General features: G+C 39.3%; 1 protein-coding gene across 3 annotated transcripts in view; it reads left to right on the top strand.

Annotated features, from left to right (window-relative positions):
• Positions 1 to 18,570, top strand: part of DUSP16 (dual specificity phosphatase 16) — an 88,710-nt gene that overhangs the window by 28,161 nt on the left and 41,979 nt on the right. For all 3 annotated transcript variants that reach the window (XM_024256526.3, XM_054526855.2, XM_063712038.1), the window contains exons 2-3: positions 13,576 to 14,169; positions 15,040 to 15,178. In XM_024256526.3, coding sequence (XP_024112294.1) covers positions 13,942 to 14,169; positions 15,040 to 15,178 — 367 coding nt within the window. In that variant the 5' untranslated portion in view covers positions 13,576 to 13,941. The remainder of the gene's footprint in view (positions 1 to 13,575; positions 14,170 to 15,039; positions 15,179 to 18,570) is intronic.

The following is an 18,570-nucleotide window of genomic DNA, read 5'->3' as shown; positions in this document are numbered from 1 at the left end:
TAAGATTGTTTGGGAAACCCTTCTAAAGAATTAAACAACAGCGTTAGTGGGAGCTGAGGTAAGGAGAACTAATGGCTCACCCGAGGCTGGTTGGAAGAGGACGGGCAGGGCCGAGCGGCTGAGCACTGGCACAGGTGTCCGTCCTAATGTGCCAGGCAGACTCTTGATGAAGCCAGCTTTTTCTGCATGTGCAGAGGTTATTTCTGCTTTTAGAATCTGTGCTCTAGATTATAAAATCATTCAGATCTTGTTTGTTTTCTAAATAATCTAGTGTCAAAATCCTGAGAATTTGTGTCTTCCCGTGAGGCTTAGGTGGAAGTCTGACTTAGTATCTGGAACATCAGGTATTTAAGGGCTAATATAAATGTAAAATATTGAATTGATGATCTTTACATAGTATAACCAACCATGTGTGAAACACCAAACTGGAAAAATTTTACCTCTCTCCTCCAAAATAAAACTTTGTTTTAGAGTAACAAATCAAATATTTTAAAGGCAGATAGATGATAAAACACCTGAATTCATGGGTGACTGTCTCAAACCAGTCTGAAAAATATTACTTGTTATAATAGCAGTACATCAAGGGACTTGGCTGTTCCTCCTCAAAAAATAGAAAATGAATTAATGATAAGAGCTTAACATCAGACAGGAAGAGGCTTGGTTATAATCATGAAGAGAGAAATTAAGATGAATATGAGGATGAAGAAACAGCAAAGCCTCTAAGGACAAAAGAAAGGTACAGAAACTACAGTTAGATGATGTGATGGAGCCGAATTATAGAAAAAGATGGACAGTGAAAAGGACAAAGTGGAAAAAGTAACCAAGGGATGAGGACAGAGAATGTTCCAACTCCCGTCTGGGGCTACTCCGCTAGCCTTTAGTGTCCTTGCTCTCCTGTGGTAATGTGATTCTTCAGCCTAGGTCTTGGCCTGTCACTTTGTGGTACTTTGCCCCTGATACAGCTTCCTGATATCATTAACTTCCAGGGCCCCAGCAGGGGGAAGTGTGCGGACAGATGCAATGACTTAAAATTAACACAGCCTAGGACCCTGCAGTGAATGAAGAGCGATGCTGTTGCTGCATCTTTCTCTGCTACCTGGCCGCGTTTCTTTTTTCCTTACCTGGTGGAGTAACAAAAGCCCCAAAGGGGTCTCCTGCATACTGTGGGATTGGAAGAGAAGTGGAAATAGTTGCTCAGAGCAAGCCTTGAAAATCCCCTGTCAGAAAAGGAATTACCTGGAACAGTTACCCCAGAGTTACCTGTTTTAGTTCGTGTGTTGTAGGGTATAAACTCTCATACCATAATATGACTGCTTAATGATAAGTCAGCCTTGTCCCTGTTAGGAGACTTTGCTAAGAACTGAGGCACACTTACAGCAATATCTTTTTGTTCTAAGTGAAATAATCTTTAGATATTAGTGATCTCTGAATTCCTCATTATACAAGTAGGAAAAACACAGGCTTGGGGAATGTCAGGTGACACTGTATATGCCATTTTAGCATTTTAGTAGATGAGTTGAAATTAGGAACAAGGTCTCCTGAGTCCTAGTCTACAGTATCTTTTAAAAACAATAACCTCACTTGTCTCTAAATTCCTAGGGTTAGTTTTGCTCTCATGGAGCAAAGAAACTAAGCAGGCCTAGGTTGTAGGTGACTGGCAGAGAGACTGAGAGAAGGAAGCCTGCGGTGGAGTGTTCTGTGATTTTAAAGTTTTTGTAGCTCCTGCTTTTGCTGTTGGAGCTGAGCAAGGGGCCTGCAGCTAGCCCTGGGCCTGGCTGGTGTCCCATTTTTGAGGCCCCAGAGTTATTTTTAGCCGCAGGGCCTTGGAAGCAGGTGTGGTCTGGGCTTGAAGACCACGCCTGGAATGTGTTCAAACCTTGTGCATGTCTCCTTAGGAGCTGAGAATAGTGACGAAGCCATTGCATATACTTTGTTAGAGGAGTTTGCACTTTTCCAAGTGAGAGGAATGAAAGTCATCCTGCGTTGCATTTGTGGCACTTTAAACAGGTTTATTTTGGAAACTTTATAAATTGAATGATCTTTTACAAGTGTTAGTGAATATAATTAAAAAATACATTAGCTATAAATCCTTTGTATACCAAATAAACTTTTGTATTATAAGAGTCATACCCTAACTGACCTATTTTTAAAGTCTAGCATAGTCATAAACATGTGATTTAAAATTTAATTTTTCTCACTTCCCCCACCCCTCAAACATTATTGCTGTTTAAAATAATTCTTTATAAATCCACTTCAGCTTTTACCTTGAGGGTAAACATCAATTTCCATACATTACATTTGTTCATCTTTTTTTTTTTTTTTGAGACAGAGTTTCGCTCTCGTCGCCCAGGCTGGAGTGCAATGGAGCGATCCTGGCTCACTGTAACCTCCGCTTCCCGGGTTCAAGTAATTCTGCTGCCTCAGCCTCCCGAGTAGCTGGGATTACAGGCATGCACCACCACCCCCAGCTAAGTTTTGCATTTTTAATAGGATGGGGTTTCACCATGCTGGCCAGGTAGTTCTCGAATTCTTGACCTCAGGTGATCCGCCCGCCTCGGCCTCCCAAAGTGCTGGGATTACAGGCATGAGCCACTGTGCCCAGTCCTCATGTTCTTAACCTTTGCACACCCAAACTTTTATAATGGTCCTGAGAAGAAGGAGAACAGCAGGATCTGGTACTAGTTCCTGGGTCTGAATGTATGTCATGACCTTTATTAATATTTTTCATAATTTCCAAGGTTATGGAAAAGAATATGACAATTACTTTTAATTACCTAAGTAAAACTATTACTATGTTTTATACATATCCATCCTATGTGTGTTTGTATGCCTGTGGGTGTTTCAGGTTCTATCTTACCTAACTGTTCTGAGACTTGACTTTATTCTCAATATATCATGACCATCCTTGGCTGTCAATAAGTATATTTTTACACCATCGTTTTTAAATGTTGCATACCATGTTGCAGGATTTATCATAATTTATGAGTTACTTAAGCCAGTCCGTCCCTTTCTTATACATCTAGGCCTTTTCCAGTATTTTTTCATGTGTATTTTAACTGAAAGATACAGCACTTTCTTGTAAGTCACTTTGTTTTGTTTTGTTTTGTTTTAAGATGGAGTCTCACTCTGTCATCCAGGTTGGAGTGCAGTGGCATGATCTCGGCTCACTGCAATGTCCACCTCCCAAGTTCAAGCGATTCTCCTGCCTCAGCCTCCCGAGTAGCCAGGATTGCAGGCCCATGCCACCACATCTGGTGAATTTTTGTATTTTTAGTAGAGACGGGGTTTCGCCCTGTTGGCCAGACTGGTCTTGAACTCCTGACCTCAAGTGATCCACCCGCCTCGGCCTCCCAAAAGTAGTTTAAAGGAGATTCTTGAAACTACCTCCTTGTTGTATAGACTTTTTTCATGCATATGTCTTGCTTAACATGTCTTTGATATTTTGCTGCGTTCCATATTGTAAAACTAAGATTCTCTTAGTAGATACAACACACTTTTGGTGTTGGAAAAATTCTGGGAAAAAGTGCTGGGATTATAGGCATGAGTCACCATGCCCAGCCATAAGTCACTTTGAATTTATTCTGTGAGCCATTTTGAAATTATCTTCAGGAGAATGTAGTTCAGCATTCTAATTTTATTTATTTTAGTACTAAGAGATTTAAAATAGATTAAATTATGGAATATTACTATTGTGAGCTTGAGCTTGAGTGCAGGTGGGTGAGAAGTTTGGTGTTGGTGTTGCATTCCATTGCTTGCTCCTAGAGCCTTCCAGTCCTCTTTGGAAAAATTAAATTATAACCCCTCTCCCCTTAGACTGTGTTCCAAATTGTTCAGATGTTTACTCTGGTCTTAATACCTTTAGTCAATTAGTTCTTTGTCAACAAAGTATACTATATCTTTCATGTATTGGAATTTTGTTGTTCTGGGGCTGGTGTGGGCTAAAGGAGGGGGTGCATATATTAATAGATAAAGATTATAAACTTATTTCAGTGTTATCAACCTCTTCAATATAGTAATCTAACTTGTAAAGTCCTTGTGTTAAGTATTTGATCCTTCTGACAGGGAGAGAACCTTGAAAGCATTTAAAAAATTTTTAATGTAAAGATCCTTTAAACTACCTCCTTCTTGTATAGACTTTTTTCACACATATATCCTGCTTAATGTGTCTTTGATATTTTACTACATTCCATGTTGTAAAACTAAGATTCTCTTAGTAGATACAACACACTTGTGGGGTTGGAAAAAAATGTATAATATTAACATTAATAGTAATCTTTCTTGTTACAGTATTTCTTTGCCAAGAAATGCACTGCATAAGAACTACAGTTTCTCTCTTTGTAGTTTTAAGGAAGAAATTGTACTAAATTATCTTATATATATATATTTTTTCACACTGAAGCTAAAAGTTCAATTGCCTGCCTCAAAAGCATGGACAACAAAAGCAAAAATAGACAAATGGGATTATGTCAAACTAAAAAGCTTCTGCACTGCAAAGGAAACAGTCAACAGAGTGAAGAGACAACCTACAGAATGGGAGAAAATATTTGTAAACTATACATCTGATAAATAGTTAATACCTCAAAAACATCAGGAACTCCAACAACTCAACGGCAAGAAAGCAAGGAACTTGGTTGAAAAATGGGCAAAAGACCTGAATGGACATTTTTCAAAGAAAACATGCAAATGGCCAACAGGTCTATTAAAAAATGCTCAGCATCACTCATCATCAGAGAAATGCAAATTAAAACCACAGTAAGATAGTATCCCACTCCTGGCAGTATGGCTGTTTTCAAAAGACAGAAGATCAGTGTTGGTAAGGATGTGGAGAAAGGAAAACGCTTATACGCTGTTAGTGGAAATGGGAACTATTTATAGCCATTATGGAAAACACTATGGAGGTTCCTCAAAAAAATTAAAAATAGAACCACCATATAATCCAGCAATCACACTACTGAGTAAAGAAAATGAGATGTTTGCATACCCATGTTTATTGCAGTGCTATTTACAATAGCCAAGGTAAGGAATCAACCTAAGCGTCTATCAAAATATGAATGAATAAAGAAAACGTGGTATATATGTACACAATGAAATTCTATTCAGCCTTAAAAAATAAGAAAATCCTGTCATTTTCTACAACATGGATGAACCTGGAGGACATTATGTGAAGTGAAATAAACAAGACCCAGGAAGACAAATCCTGTGTAATTTCACTCATGTGGGAGCTGAAAAGGTTGATCTCATGGAAGTAGTACAGTGGTTACCAAAGGCTGGGATGGTTAGTGGGGAGGGGAAGCCTGGGGAGATGTTGGTGAAAGTAAATCATTACTTAGGAGAAATACGTTGAAGGATCTATTGTACAGCATGCTGACCACAGTTAGCGAGGATGTATAGTATTCCTGAAAAATTCAAGGAGTGGATGTTAAGTGTTCTCATCACAACAATGATGGCTATGTGTGGTAATGCACTTGTTAGAATTAACCATTCCACAGTGTGTATATACTTAAGAATATTGTGTTGTACATGATAAATACATACAGTTTTATCCATTAATTTAAAAAGTTTGGCTGGGCACAGTGGCTCACGCCTGTAATCCCAGCACTTTTGGAGGCCAGTGTATGAGAATTGTTTGAGCCCAGGAGTTTGAGACCAGACTAAGCAACACAGTGAGACCCCGTCTCTACAAAAAATAAAAATTAGCCAGGTGTGGTGACACATGCCTGTGGTCCCAGTTACTCGGGAAACTGAAGTGGGAGGATCACTTGAGCCCAGGAGGTGAAGGTTGCAGTAAACTGAGATCACAGCACTGCATTCCAGCCTTGGATGACAGAGCAAGACCCTGTCTCAAAAAACAACAAAAACAAAAGTTCAGTTTCCTGGAAATGCATCATTTCCAATAGATATAACCATAGTTCTGAACAAAGCATGAACACCTGCCACATCTTTTATTGGCATTTGCCCAATTCACCATTATCTTGGCTAGTATATCCATTGGCCCCAGAGAGCTACAATCTTCCAGGTATCCACATAGCTCAGTCTCTTACCTCTCTCCTCTCTCATGTTCTCAAGGTAAGGCCTTCTGTGACTACTCTACTCTCAGTTTTAACAGCCGCCCCCGCACACCCTTTGCTCTTCCCTGCTCTATTTTTTCTCCCTAGTTCTTATCAGTGTCTGTCATAGGAAATGTTTTGTTTTTGTTGTTGATCGTGTTCCCCATCACTAAATTAGAAGCTCCAGAAAGGCAATAATTTTTGCCTTGTTAATTTATAACCAGGCAGTACATTAATAACTTATAAATTATAATGAATACTTTTTCATTTATTGCTACATTTTCACAGCAGTGCCTGGCACATATTAGGTGCCAAATAAGTACTTGTTAGTTGACTGAATTAGTTACACTAGGCCTGATGAAGTATAGTGATTTGGCAGATGTTCAAGAAAACCAGGATGCACAAATTAATCCCCATTTGACCTCTGTTTGGCTTGTTCTAAATCTTTCTTCTCCTGCCTCCAGCCTACCTTTACTGAAAATATCCTTCTAAAACATTTTCTCCTCAATTCTCAGATTAAGCCAATCCCTGGCCGTATTTCCTCTTGCCCAGTAACTCCATCCAGGGATCCTTCCATTTCTGCCTTCCCAAGACCACCTCCATACACTGGCCTTTCTCCCAGTGGGTAGGGTCCTGAGTTTTCAGGCAGGGTGTCTGGAGGAAGCATTAAGTGTAGAGGGGTAGGTGAGGGAGCCTGTAGGCCAGGAGGAGTGTGTCTAGGATACATACATGGGTGGCAGGGGGAAAGAGGAAGGTTGGGAGGGGGAAGCAGGAGGAGAGCTCAGGTGGGTCAGGGAAGGGGAAGCTGGTGAAACAGGCGATCAAAAACAGGAAGCAGTACTAAGAAAAAGATAAGAGCTCTGATTGAGCCAATACCAAGAGGGGAGTGCTCCTTGCCCTGAACAGAAACTTTGGTGAAGGCTTCTCACAGATTTGGCCTCTGCCTGGGCTGGCCTGTGCCTAAAAGTACAGGCATTATAGGTAGTCTTTGAGGGCTGACTGCTATTCTAGCCTTTATCTGTGGGTCCTTGAGATGTATATAAACAACCTGAACCTCTGATTGGAGGGGCGGCTTTCAACAGTGTGTTATGTCAGCGCGAGGCAACTGGGTTCTACGGTGCGGATAACTGCTGTCTCCAGGTCTAGTATCATCTAGTTTTGCTTCAAGCAGCCTAACTCATTATTGCCATTACTTGTCAGAATATCCTCAATTTTTGGTAAGGAAATATGATCAGACATTAATAGGCAGCTAAAAAGCACATTAAGTGCGTAGCTTTATTTTATTTTAATTATACTCTTAAGTTCTGGGGTACATGTGCAGAACATGCAGGTTTGTTACATAGGTATACACGTGCCATGGTGGTTTGCTGCACCAAGTTCGTAGCTTTCTTGATTTTGGTGAGTGTGGTTTTTTGTGTTTGTTTTAATTTTTTTTTAATTGAATGTATTTGCCAAATACCAGACCTCAGAATGCTATCAAGTTTCTCTTAACCCATGGCTTATGAGATAAAGTTGCTTTAATCTGTGTAGAATTGAGGCAGTCAAAGTCTAAGGAGTTCTTGTTTGCTTGCAGATATGATAGTCTCCTTTTTTCCCTTTTGATTGGTTAAGTTTTTCCTGTTATTGAAAGCCTGTATTTAGGGCTGTATTGAAAGGCATTTCGGTATATCTTGTTGCCTGTTTCTTCAGTTTTACTGGAGGGAAAAAATTTAAGTCAGGCTTGTAGTTTAATAAAAGTAAACTTCTCACCTGATTATATCCTTTCCATAAACTGAGAATTTGAACTTCAGTTCTAGCCCAACCAAATAAAGCTAAATCCCTCTCCTCACTCAACAGGCCTATTAAGCACCCCATAGCTATGGGATCCTTTTCCTTCCCCTGATAATTTCTCTTTGTAAAAGAAAATGTTTAAAATGGAGTTGTGCCTCTCTGAGTGGGACCCCACCCGCTTCCTCCTGGAGCCCCATCCCGTGCTGTGGGCCTTGATGCAGGCCTTGGGAGTGGGTGTTTTAGGGCAGCAGTAGCAGTAGCAGATGAAACTATTGCTGCCAGCAGAAAATAACCCATGGGTAGAAGGAAAAAAATTGTGTGTGTGAGCAATTATCACTTTTTTTCTGAGTGGGATATAGTCAGTGTCAGTATGACTGACCTAGAACCCAGGATCATGTTTGGGAAGTTGAAGAGAAAAGTCATCTGGGAAGCAGAAGAAGATCCTTAATATAATCACTTAAAAATAATCTTAAAAAAAGGATTGTCTGGCTAGGCACAAATTTTGAAGGGTACAAGTAATACAAACCAAAACAAAACATTTTCCTTTTAAGTAATTAATGGCAAATACTGGTTTTATACAGACTTTATGTTGTTCTTTTAGTTGAAACAGGCCCTACCTGTTCACTTTAACATAAAAATGGTCTTAGACTTACAGTTCTTAAACATAACTTATTCAGTAGCATACTTCATTGATATACCGTATTTGTGCAGAGTTGGATATAGAGTGAATTTCAAGAAATAAAACTCCAGTGATTTCTGTTACAGTCATAAATACATTTCCATAAGTAACCAAATGGAATCTAAATAAAAATAAATTACATATAAAAACACAGAAAAAATTGTATATTAAAGGGGGAAAGTTGTTACACAACTTGTGTTAAATATTATAAAATATAAAACATAAATCATTTGCTGAAAGGTAAAATATACCAGAAATGGTATTTCTTTAGGAGATTTGCTGATTTTCTTCCGTGATCTGTATAGTCATTTTGTTATACTAAGATGTTGACTCAGTTTATCTTTATTCCTAGACAAAGTATTTTAAAACCTTTATTTTGAACTTGGGATACTTTGCAGTTTTTTGTGTAGTATCCCTGATTAAGGTTACTAGTCTTCAGTATGATAAATACTGCCTTGCTGACTTTAGGGTAACCTTTAAAAGATAATTTCCATAACTTCATGAATGTTCACCATCACATTTTAACTTTCTTTTAAGCCAGAGTAGTTATAGAGGGTACTCTCTAACTAGGATGTCATAAAACAGGCCAGGTGTGGTGACTCCCAGCATTTAATTTGCTAACCTTTTGAGCACACTATTATGAGTTACTTGTCAGTGTACTCATTCTGACAAGTGACTTCAGAATTACATTCTAGGTACTCTAGTATGTAATTCTAGGGGGGGAAATTATTGTGTGTGTGTGTGTGTGTGTGTGTGTATACATATATTTTTAATTTTTTGTAGAGATAGGGTCTCGCTGTGTTGCCCAGGCTGGTCTTGAACTCTTGGACTCAAGCGATCCTCCTGCCTCAGCCTTCCAAAGTGCTTGGATTACAGTCATGAGCTACTATGCCCAGCTGGAGTTATCTTTTAAGTTTAAGAATTTCGCTGGACGTGGTGGCTCACACCTGTAATCCCAGCACTTTGGGAGGCTGAGGCGGGTGGATTACCTGAGGTCGGGAGTTCGAGACCAGCCTGACTAACATGGAGAAACCCCGTCTCTACTAAAAATACAAAATTAGCCAGGCGTGGTGGCACATGCCTGTAATCCCAGCTACTGGAGAGGCTGAGGCAGGAGAATCGCTTGAACTCGGGAGGTGGAGGTTGCGGTGAGCCAGGATGCACCATTGCACTCCAGCCTGGGCAGTTGCACTCCAGCCTGGGCAGTAAGAGTGAAACTCTGTCTCAAAAAAAAAAAAGAATTTCTACATGTTTTATTTAGATTTCCAGACATGCATATATGCAAGGCCCATGGAAATATAGATTGATTCATTTTCTAATTAAATGTTGAAAAAAATGTGATTCAAGTACTGTAAGTGAAAGAAAAAGCAAGATGCAAGACACTGTCTATACTTTGTAACCATTTGAACAAAGAGAAGGAAAAGTGTGTATATTTGTGTTTCATTCTATATTAATTAAAAAAAATCTTTGGAATAAATTAGATGAGACTACTAAAAGTTGTTACCGGTTAGAGGGCAGGGTTGGGACCCAGGCAGATGGAGGATAATGGTAGAAGAAGGATTTTGAATATATTTAGTTTTTTTTCATTTAAATGTATTTGCTGAAGTTTCAATATCGTGGCAATTTTAAACACCTTTATTGATGTATAAGTGACACAATAAACTGTACATGTTCATACTATGTATACATTTTTAGACTTTTTTTGAACCATATGAATATATTACCTATTTAAAAATCTAAAGAAAGTATTTACAACTTTAGCAGCTGGCTAAGTAAATAGGTAAATAGCAAAGCTGGTCTGCTCTGGATTTTGTTCTATGGACTTGAGCCTTTGTGGTTCATTGTAAAAATTTTTATTCCCCTTGACTTATAGAAATTCTGGGTAAGGTTAGCTTGGTGATGTTGCAAGCAAAATATTCTCTTGTCATCTTTCAAATCTTGCCTAATGCAAAGGATTTTGAAAACAAAACAGTAAATACAGAGAAATTTTTAAAATTAGACTCATAGCCAGTGATGGAGATTTAACCAAAATTCTCTGTGTAAGTGAAAGAGATTAAGGCCATTGTTACTTTACCCTCCATGATCCCTTGGCAGGGCTCTGCCTCTCGCCTCACCCATTTAGGACTACAGAGAATTAGACCTTGGGCATGAAGTCCTACCAGGAGGACTCCAGTGGCCTCAGTACAACACTGAAAGAATGTAACTTCACCCTCACTTCACTTTTACCCCTATGCTTCACTTACATCCTCAGCTTAGAGTCACTTTGACCAGAGCCTTTCTCGGTCAGGGAAAGGGTCTTTTTGTATCTGTAACTAAGCTCTGATTCTCTGGGCAAGAATGACATTTTCTGCTCTGTAGAACTGTTTGTTGTAACCTGTCTTTGGGTTTATGAGAATTGACTGAGGGGAAGCAAAGATGAGAACTTTCTAATTCAACTTTTGCATGTTTGCTGACTTCTCCCTCCTTTTGTCCCTTGATCTGCTAACCCAGATAACTGCTTTGTCCCATCCGGATTTTATCTCTTTGAGAGGAGCCAATCAGACTCAGAGACCCAGTGCCGTTGTTGGAATCAACTTGCTCTTGTTCTCGGATTTCCACTTTCTGTGCCACCTGGGTACCCTCATGGACAATTGGCATCATTCTTTCCCAGTCCAGTTCCATTATGGGAACAAGTACTTAGGGAAAACAGGGCAACCTAGTAGTAGAAGCCCTGGTTTGGGAATCAGACAATCTGAATACAGGACCTTACATTGCCATGAACTCCGTCACTGAGCAGGCAGAACCTGATTCAGTGGTATGGCCTTGGTAGGCGCTTTGCAGAAGTTTATTAGTGGATTGACTAGGACAAATTCTCTTATAGTTCCTTCAGTTGAAAATAGAGATGACTTTTGTACTTCATTGCCATAAAGCTATACTAAAAATAATACATTAATGAAAGTTGTTTCTTGGAAAATAAGAAATGGACGTATAATGTATTAAATGAAGCTGGTTTGTAAAATGTGGTGTGGTTGAAACAGTATCTCAGGTGCCTTCTAACTCCCTGTGTGTCAGCCTCTGTGAGAAAGGGCACAGTTTGGTTGCAGCTGTACTATAGGAGGATGGAATTACATCTGTTTTTATCTGTGAGTGATGTCTTTTAGATACCAGATGCAAGCCAGCTTTGTTTGCCATTGGCATCTATAGGGTATTTTTCCTCCTGTCGCTCTGTGATGCATAGTTGCTTTTTTACTCACCAGCTTTCAATAAATTAGATAATTTTGTTCTCAGATCAAAATTTGAAGAGACGAGGCCACTATAATGTCTACATTTTGTAGGTGAAGAAACTGTGGTTTAGAGAGGTTATGTGATTTGTCCAAGGTTGCATAAGTAAATGGCAAAGCTACATCTCTTTATATCATGCTCCCCCCTCTGTCTCCATGCTTTAGCTTCTAATTTGTAAGTACAAAATTAGGAAACATGACCTAAAGGTTTTTAAAGGCTCTGACATCCTGATCTGAAGTCAGCTAATCAAATATTTATTTAGAATCTTAAACTGTTTTTGGAACAAGGAAGAATTTACCTATTATAATAATATATTGAGTATGTTATGTCCGAAGTACTGTAGAAGTAAGAAGTATAATAAACTTTTGCAATCAAATATTTACCCTCTAGGCTGGGTGCGGTGGCTCATACCTATAGTCCCAGTACTTTGGGAGGCTGAGACGGGTGGATTGCTTGAGCCCAGGAGTTCAAGACCAGCCTGGGCAACATGGCGAAACCCTGTCTCTACAAAAAGTACAAAAATTAGCCGGGTGTGGTGGCATGCACCTGTAGTCCCAGCAACTTGGGAGGCTGAGGCAGGAGAATCACTTGAGCCCGGGAGGCAGAGGTTGCAGTGAGCTGAGATTGTGCCACTGCACTCCAGCCTGGGTGACAGAGCAAGACCCTGTCTCAAAAAAAAAAAAAAAAAAAAAAATTTACCCTCTAGAAGTTCAATGCCAGAAGTAGACATGTAGTTTTATGTAGTAGAGGATTTCGTATAAGCAGAGATGGACCAGGGGAGATAGGAATCCGAGAGTATTGAAGGTCAAGGTGAAGTCCAAGCAATAAGCACAAAACTTCAACTAGTGTTAATTAGAAAGTGATTGATTAAAGGAGTTTGGCAAGAAAGGGAAGCACTGGGTTCAACTTTAAGGGCTCTGTATGTCTAGGTTGCCAACTTAGAGTTCCAGGTTAAGGGGTGAGATTTTTTTAAGACTAGGAGTTAGTGATTCTCTGAAGAATGAAGCAGGAAAAAGTGAAGGATAAGCTTACAGGGCCTTAAGCAACTTGGTGGTAGGGAGGTGGCCTCCGGAAGGAGACATGCCAGGGCCATGGCTGTGAGCTTCAGCACTTCACAGGCCTAGCTCAGCAGCTGCTGTGACAAACATATCAGTTGTTTTTGTCCTTCCTCTTCCTTAAAAGATAGCTGAAATTTATAGAACCTCCAGTTTTCCTGCATCATCTTCTTCTCTCCTCCGTGAGGGCAATTTTAAAAGGCTGCTGTTTGCGCCCTGGTAGTGAGCGTGAGCTCACATATACACACATTTACACCTACTCATTCATCACAGGAATTCTCAAGCCATTTCAGAAAATATTTTTTTTTGTCCCGATAACACAGGATTGCTAACTTTGTCCTCAGCTGCTATTCTTTGTGGGGTTTCAATAAATAAGCAAATAAAATATAGGAAAACTAATTGAAATACTAATACTTCAAGCAGCTTTTTATAGGCCTTTTAATTCAAAGCAGCTTTTTGTAGGCCTTTTAATTCAATACTACAGGTCATTTAGTTCTGAGCCCTAGGTGATTATAATTCATGATATGTCTTGTTTTGTTTTCTTTGAGTTTTTACATTTTGAGGTAAAATGGAATTATCACTAGCACATTTTTCTGAAGCCATACCGATTTGTCCTTTTTATTTGTTCAAATGAAGCAGTGCATCAAGTATGGAATTAGATTAATGGAGTAAATATTATGAATCATACACTCTCTCTAATCTGACACTCTTTCTTCTTTTTTTGACCTCGCGTTTTGTTTTCTGGCTTTCTGTCTCCGCGTAGGCTTTCAGTCCAGTGTAAAGCTGTTGGAGCGCCGGAGCAAAGGTAAAGAATGATGTAATGCGCTGGCTGCCCCAAAGCATCTTTTGTTGTGGAATGGTTATTCCAGTCATCTCTTTATGAATCAAATGTGAGGGGCTGCTTTGTGGACGGAGTCCTTTGCAAGAGCACATCAACGGGAAAGAGAAAGAGACATTCACTTGGAGGGCTCTTTGCTGAAAATGGGTTTAACTCTCCTTTTGCCAGTCACCACCAGCCTGACCTCATACACTTTTAGTACAATGGAGTGGCTGAGGCTTTGAGCACACCACCATTACATCATCGTGGCAAATTAAAGAAGGAGGTGGGAAAAGAGGACTTATTGTTGTCATGGCCCATGAGATGATTGGAACTCAAATTGTTACTGAGAGGTTGGTGGCTCTGCTGGAAAGTGGAACGGAAAAAGTGCTGCTAATTGATAGCCGGCCATTTGTGGAATACAATACATCCCACATTTTGGAAGCCATTAATATCAACTGCTCCAAGCTTATGAAGCGAAGGTTGCAACAGGACAAAGTGTTAATTACAGAGCTCATCCAGCATTCAGCGAAACATAAGGTAAACGCTTTCCTTTTTGCCTTTTTAAAATAAATGGACACACTGAATGAGGAATAATTTTAATTGAAGCCTCCTCTTTAAGTAGAGAAAGTAATTTGAGGAAGTTTTGGTTGCTTTTTAAATTTTGGTGCCTTGTGGTACCTCAAAATAATTTATTGTCCATATTGTCACATTTAATAATATTTCTAAACTATGAAGGATTAACTTGCTTTAGTTTGGACAAGTGCTATATTTTCTTGTGGCTTGCTGAAGTTATTTTATTAAACATTATTCTATATTATCTGCAAATTTACTGAAAGGAAAGTCATTCTTTTCAAGTTCTTTGGAAAGAAAATAGGAACTAATTATTAGGGGTGCTTTTTATGTGTCATAACACATGTGGTAACATTGGTCAAGGCTTAATGATATCTTCAAGGAAAGTTATTCCTGGGATACTAAAATGTTGTCTGTGTGGTGAGGAAGTTTGTTTGTTTTCTTCACAAATACAAATGAGCTCATGTTTTAATTTAAATAAACAACTGATTTCTTTGTTAAGGTGTAAAAGTCATTTTAAAAAAAGTTTGTTTAGGTCCAGGTTATGTTTATTTTGCAAATTGTTTGGTTTATTATGAACTTTACCATTTTATAGTATAAAGGATTTAAAACCAGGGAGTTTTGAGACCACCTACACAGAAATAGCATCATTTTGGTTTTTAAGAGTTTTGTATGTGTCTGTCTCGTAAATTGACTACATCTCATTTTTATTCAAATTATTAATTGAAAACAGGAAGCAATTATTCGCCTCAGCACTGGTAAACGTGAGATCTTAAGCAGTAGTTTGAGATTACTTTTCTCACCTTCTTCCTAACAAGCCTCATGTTTGCATTTCAGGTTGACATTGATTGCAGTCAGAAGGTTGTAGTTTACGATCAAAGCTCCCAAGATGTTGCCTCTCTCTCTTCAGACTGTTTTCTCACTGTACTTCTGGGTAAACTGGAGAAGAGCTTCAACTCTGTTCACTTGCTTGCAGGTAAGGCTCGTGATGGAATTAAAAGGACTCAGAATCTTGTTGAGCTGTATGAGTAAGCATATTTCACTGTGAGCTCACAGTACAATAGATCATCCCAACTTTGCTGTGTAAAATGATTTATTTTTAGCTTTTGATTGATGTCATTGTTCTATTTAACTTGAATACTATATCATTCTTCCACATGGGTCAGTGTATTTTTGACTTGGCTCAAGTGCCTCTTCACTTGCTATTAACTGGTAGTGCCACATAGATTTGCACACCCATATGGATAGCTCAAAGCCAGCTGCTTCTGTCTGCCTTTTTCCACTCACCTGTGATGTAAGAACACCAAATGATGAACATCTCAGCTCCTGCTAGTTCCCACCCCTGTGGCAAGAACCAGACCAATATTATTACAGTGTCAAACTCTTACTTAACATTTATAGTTGGACCGGACTCCAGAGATAAGCCTTATGGTCACCTTTCTGGGCATTATAAACAATGAAATAGGGGGAGAATGTGTGCAGAATGTTTCTTCTGGTAATTAGGGGAACTGTTTTAAAAGTTACTTGTGTATTTTTATTTGTTTTATAATTAAAAGTCTCAACATAGAAATGCTAAGGAACCAGATGATCTTATAAAATGTGTGGGAAGGCCCAAATATTCTATATCTCTCCTGGAGGACAGCATCGTAGGAGTTAATCCCATCAAATTCCAAAGAAGGCTGTTCATCCTTTGCTTCTCATTTTGCAAATAAAAATCCTTTCCCTTGCCTTGTGGGCTCATAGAGCTAGGAATATAGTTTGACAACACAATAACCTTAACGTAAAGCTGCTGTGTTAGGCAGATTCAGCTTCAATGATAGGCAAGAGTGCTTTTAAACATTTGGTCTAAGAAAAACAAAATATTAAGATTAATTCGTTGTTGGTGTGTTAATAATTTTAAACTCTGTGCAGGTTTAGATAAGATTTCCATGTCTCCAGTTCTCTCTCACAAGCTTTTCCTCAGTTCTCTAAGAACAATGATAGTTCCATCTTTTTCAGATTGTCTATCTGTACACCTTTCATTTATGCTGTGATTCTGTCTGATCTTTCAATTAGTGTTCTTAAGTGAAGCCAGCTTGTCTTAGAATGTAGTTTTCAGAAGTTTGTAACTGAGAATTATAATATTAGATTCTGTCTCTGTTGATAGACACATTCTTTTACTGGGAGTATGAGTGTGTTAAATATAACAGCTATTATTAGCATTTCACTAAACTAATTTGGTGAGTTTAGGAACTCATTTCATGATTCACGTGGCCACTGTGTGAGGGACTTTACCTTGGAATCCTGTTAATGGGATCAGGGTTTTTCTTTTCTTTTTTTTTTTTGAGACAGAGTTTTGCCCTGTCACCCAGGCTGGAGTGCAGTGGTGTGACCTTGGCTTGCTGCAACCTCTGCTTCCCAGGTTCAAGTGATTCTCCTGCCTCAGCCTCCCGAGTAGCTGGGATTCCGAGCACCTGCCACCACGCCTGGCTAATTTTTGTATTTTAGTAGAGACTGGGTTTCACCATGTTGGCCAGTCTGGTCTCGAACTTTGACCTCAGGTGATCTGCCTGCCTCGGCCTCCCAAAGTGCTGGGATTACAAGCATGAGCCACCACACCCAGCCAGAGTTTTTCTTAAAGAAGCAATACGCCAAGATGTGCTTCGTGACAGAGTGGTTATCCCACCGTGTTCTTGTTTGAGATACTTTTACCCTATGGGGAGACCTTACTCAACATCTCGGTCAAGTAGACACCCCCCAGAGGAGTGAGCTCACTTTGAGTTTCTAGCACAGGTGCTTTAGCTAGTTGTACCCTTTACTCCTTTACTAAAGAGCATTCCTTTGTTACCTGGGAAGGTTCTTATCGATCCTGTGTAGCCTTGGGAGGGGCATTCACTGGGCAATAAGGAAGAAACAGGACTGCCTGATTAGCTATGTCAACTCTAGGGACACGTGGTGTGACACACTGAGTCAGAACACCCTGACATCCCTGTTTCAAACAGGAAGTGTTTCTTAGGCCTAACGGAAAGTCCATGGAGGCAGCACCAGGAGCCACATTAAATGTATTAGTAGCACCATATCTTCATCCATACCTCCAGAATCCTGTGTTTCTATTAGCTTAGGGGGTGACTTCAGAGTCTGAATTGCTTGTTTGGGAATTTCTGAGCAGCTGGATTTCTTGTGACACCTAAGAGAGGGTTCTAGATGATCAGAAGCCTTCCCAATCATCCAAAAGCAATTGGGGATTCTCTTGGTTAGTGAATTTTTTCGTCAGGGTAGGTAGATAATTGGGGTAAGTGGATAACAGTATTGGAGAAGGTTTGGCCATCAATTCTTGGGAAACTGTTTTATTGCAAAGGTCCAGCTGCTCAGAGGACAAGCCAGGGATGTGGGACAGAAGGACACATTGACAAAAGTTTCTTAAATATTTTGGTTGGGGAGAAATAACTGAAAAGCACGCTAGTTTCTCACAGGGGCTACTGTTAAGTTACAAGGTCACTGGAGACAATTTTCACTACAAACTGCCCCTATGACTTTCAACAGTTGGAGATTGTTGTCAGTCTCGTTTGGACATGGTAATAGAAAGACAAAGTGGTTTCTTAGAATAATTTTTCCATCAGTTTAGAACTTTCAGCCACCTTGAGAAAAGAAAGCATCAGATATGTGAGATGGTTTTTATAGTCATTAGCTATGGCAGTGAGGAATTGTGGCCCCACATCTACTCACACTCTCAGGGCTACCTTACTCACAGAAGAATGACTGTGAATAAGGGGAACAAGAGGACTCCCAAGAAATTGATAGCAGTATCTTAATGAGCTCTTTCCTTCAAACAAGAGGAGACTGACACTTACCTGGAGGACCTACTTACGTGGTCATAAAAAATGAAGGATTACTGAAGGAGAAGGAAGTGGGATTTGGGGAACCTCTACAGGAATGCAGTGGGCTTAGTTTTTTAATATGGACCAAGTCTTGTTTATCTTTGTGTTCCTGCAAGGCCTAGCCCTTCTTAAGTTTTCAGTAAATATTTTGATATTAGCTTACCTGAAGGTTTTGTATTGTTTATATTTCCTATGATTTAGCAGTCTAGAATATAAGCATATTAAACAGTGATGAAGTCTGAAAGTAGAGAAAGCTTCAAATTGTTTCGAAATAAGTGATTTGGAAGGTGTATTTATTCTGATAAAGCAAATATATAGCTGCGGTGGGAAAATATCTAATATGAAACTTTCTTCATCCATATAAGCAGATGTGAAGATGGTATTAAAATCTGATGAAAATGCTGCTATAGTTAAACAGTGCTAATTTTCTGTGGTCCTTAAATACTGATATTTGATAAAGAACTAACAACCCTAGAAATCTAGCTCCACTCATAGGAATATACAAGTCCTT

Source organism: Pongo abelii, chromosome 10, assembly GCF_028885655.2.
Source record: "Pongo abelii isolate AG06213 chromosome 10, NHGRI_mPonAbe1-v2.0_pri, whole genome shotgun sequence".
Lineage (NCBI taxonomy): Eukaryota > Metazoa > Chordata > Mammalia > Primates > Hominidae > Pongo > Pongo abelii.
Note: the sequence above shows the minus strand (reverse complement) of the source record. Positions and strands in the feature narration are given on the sequence as shown.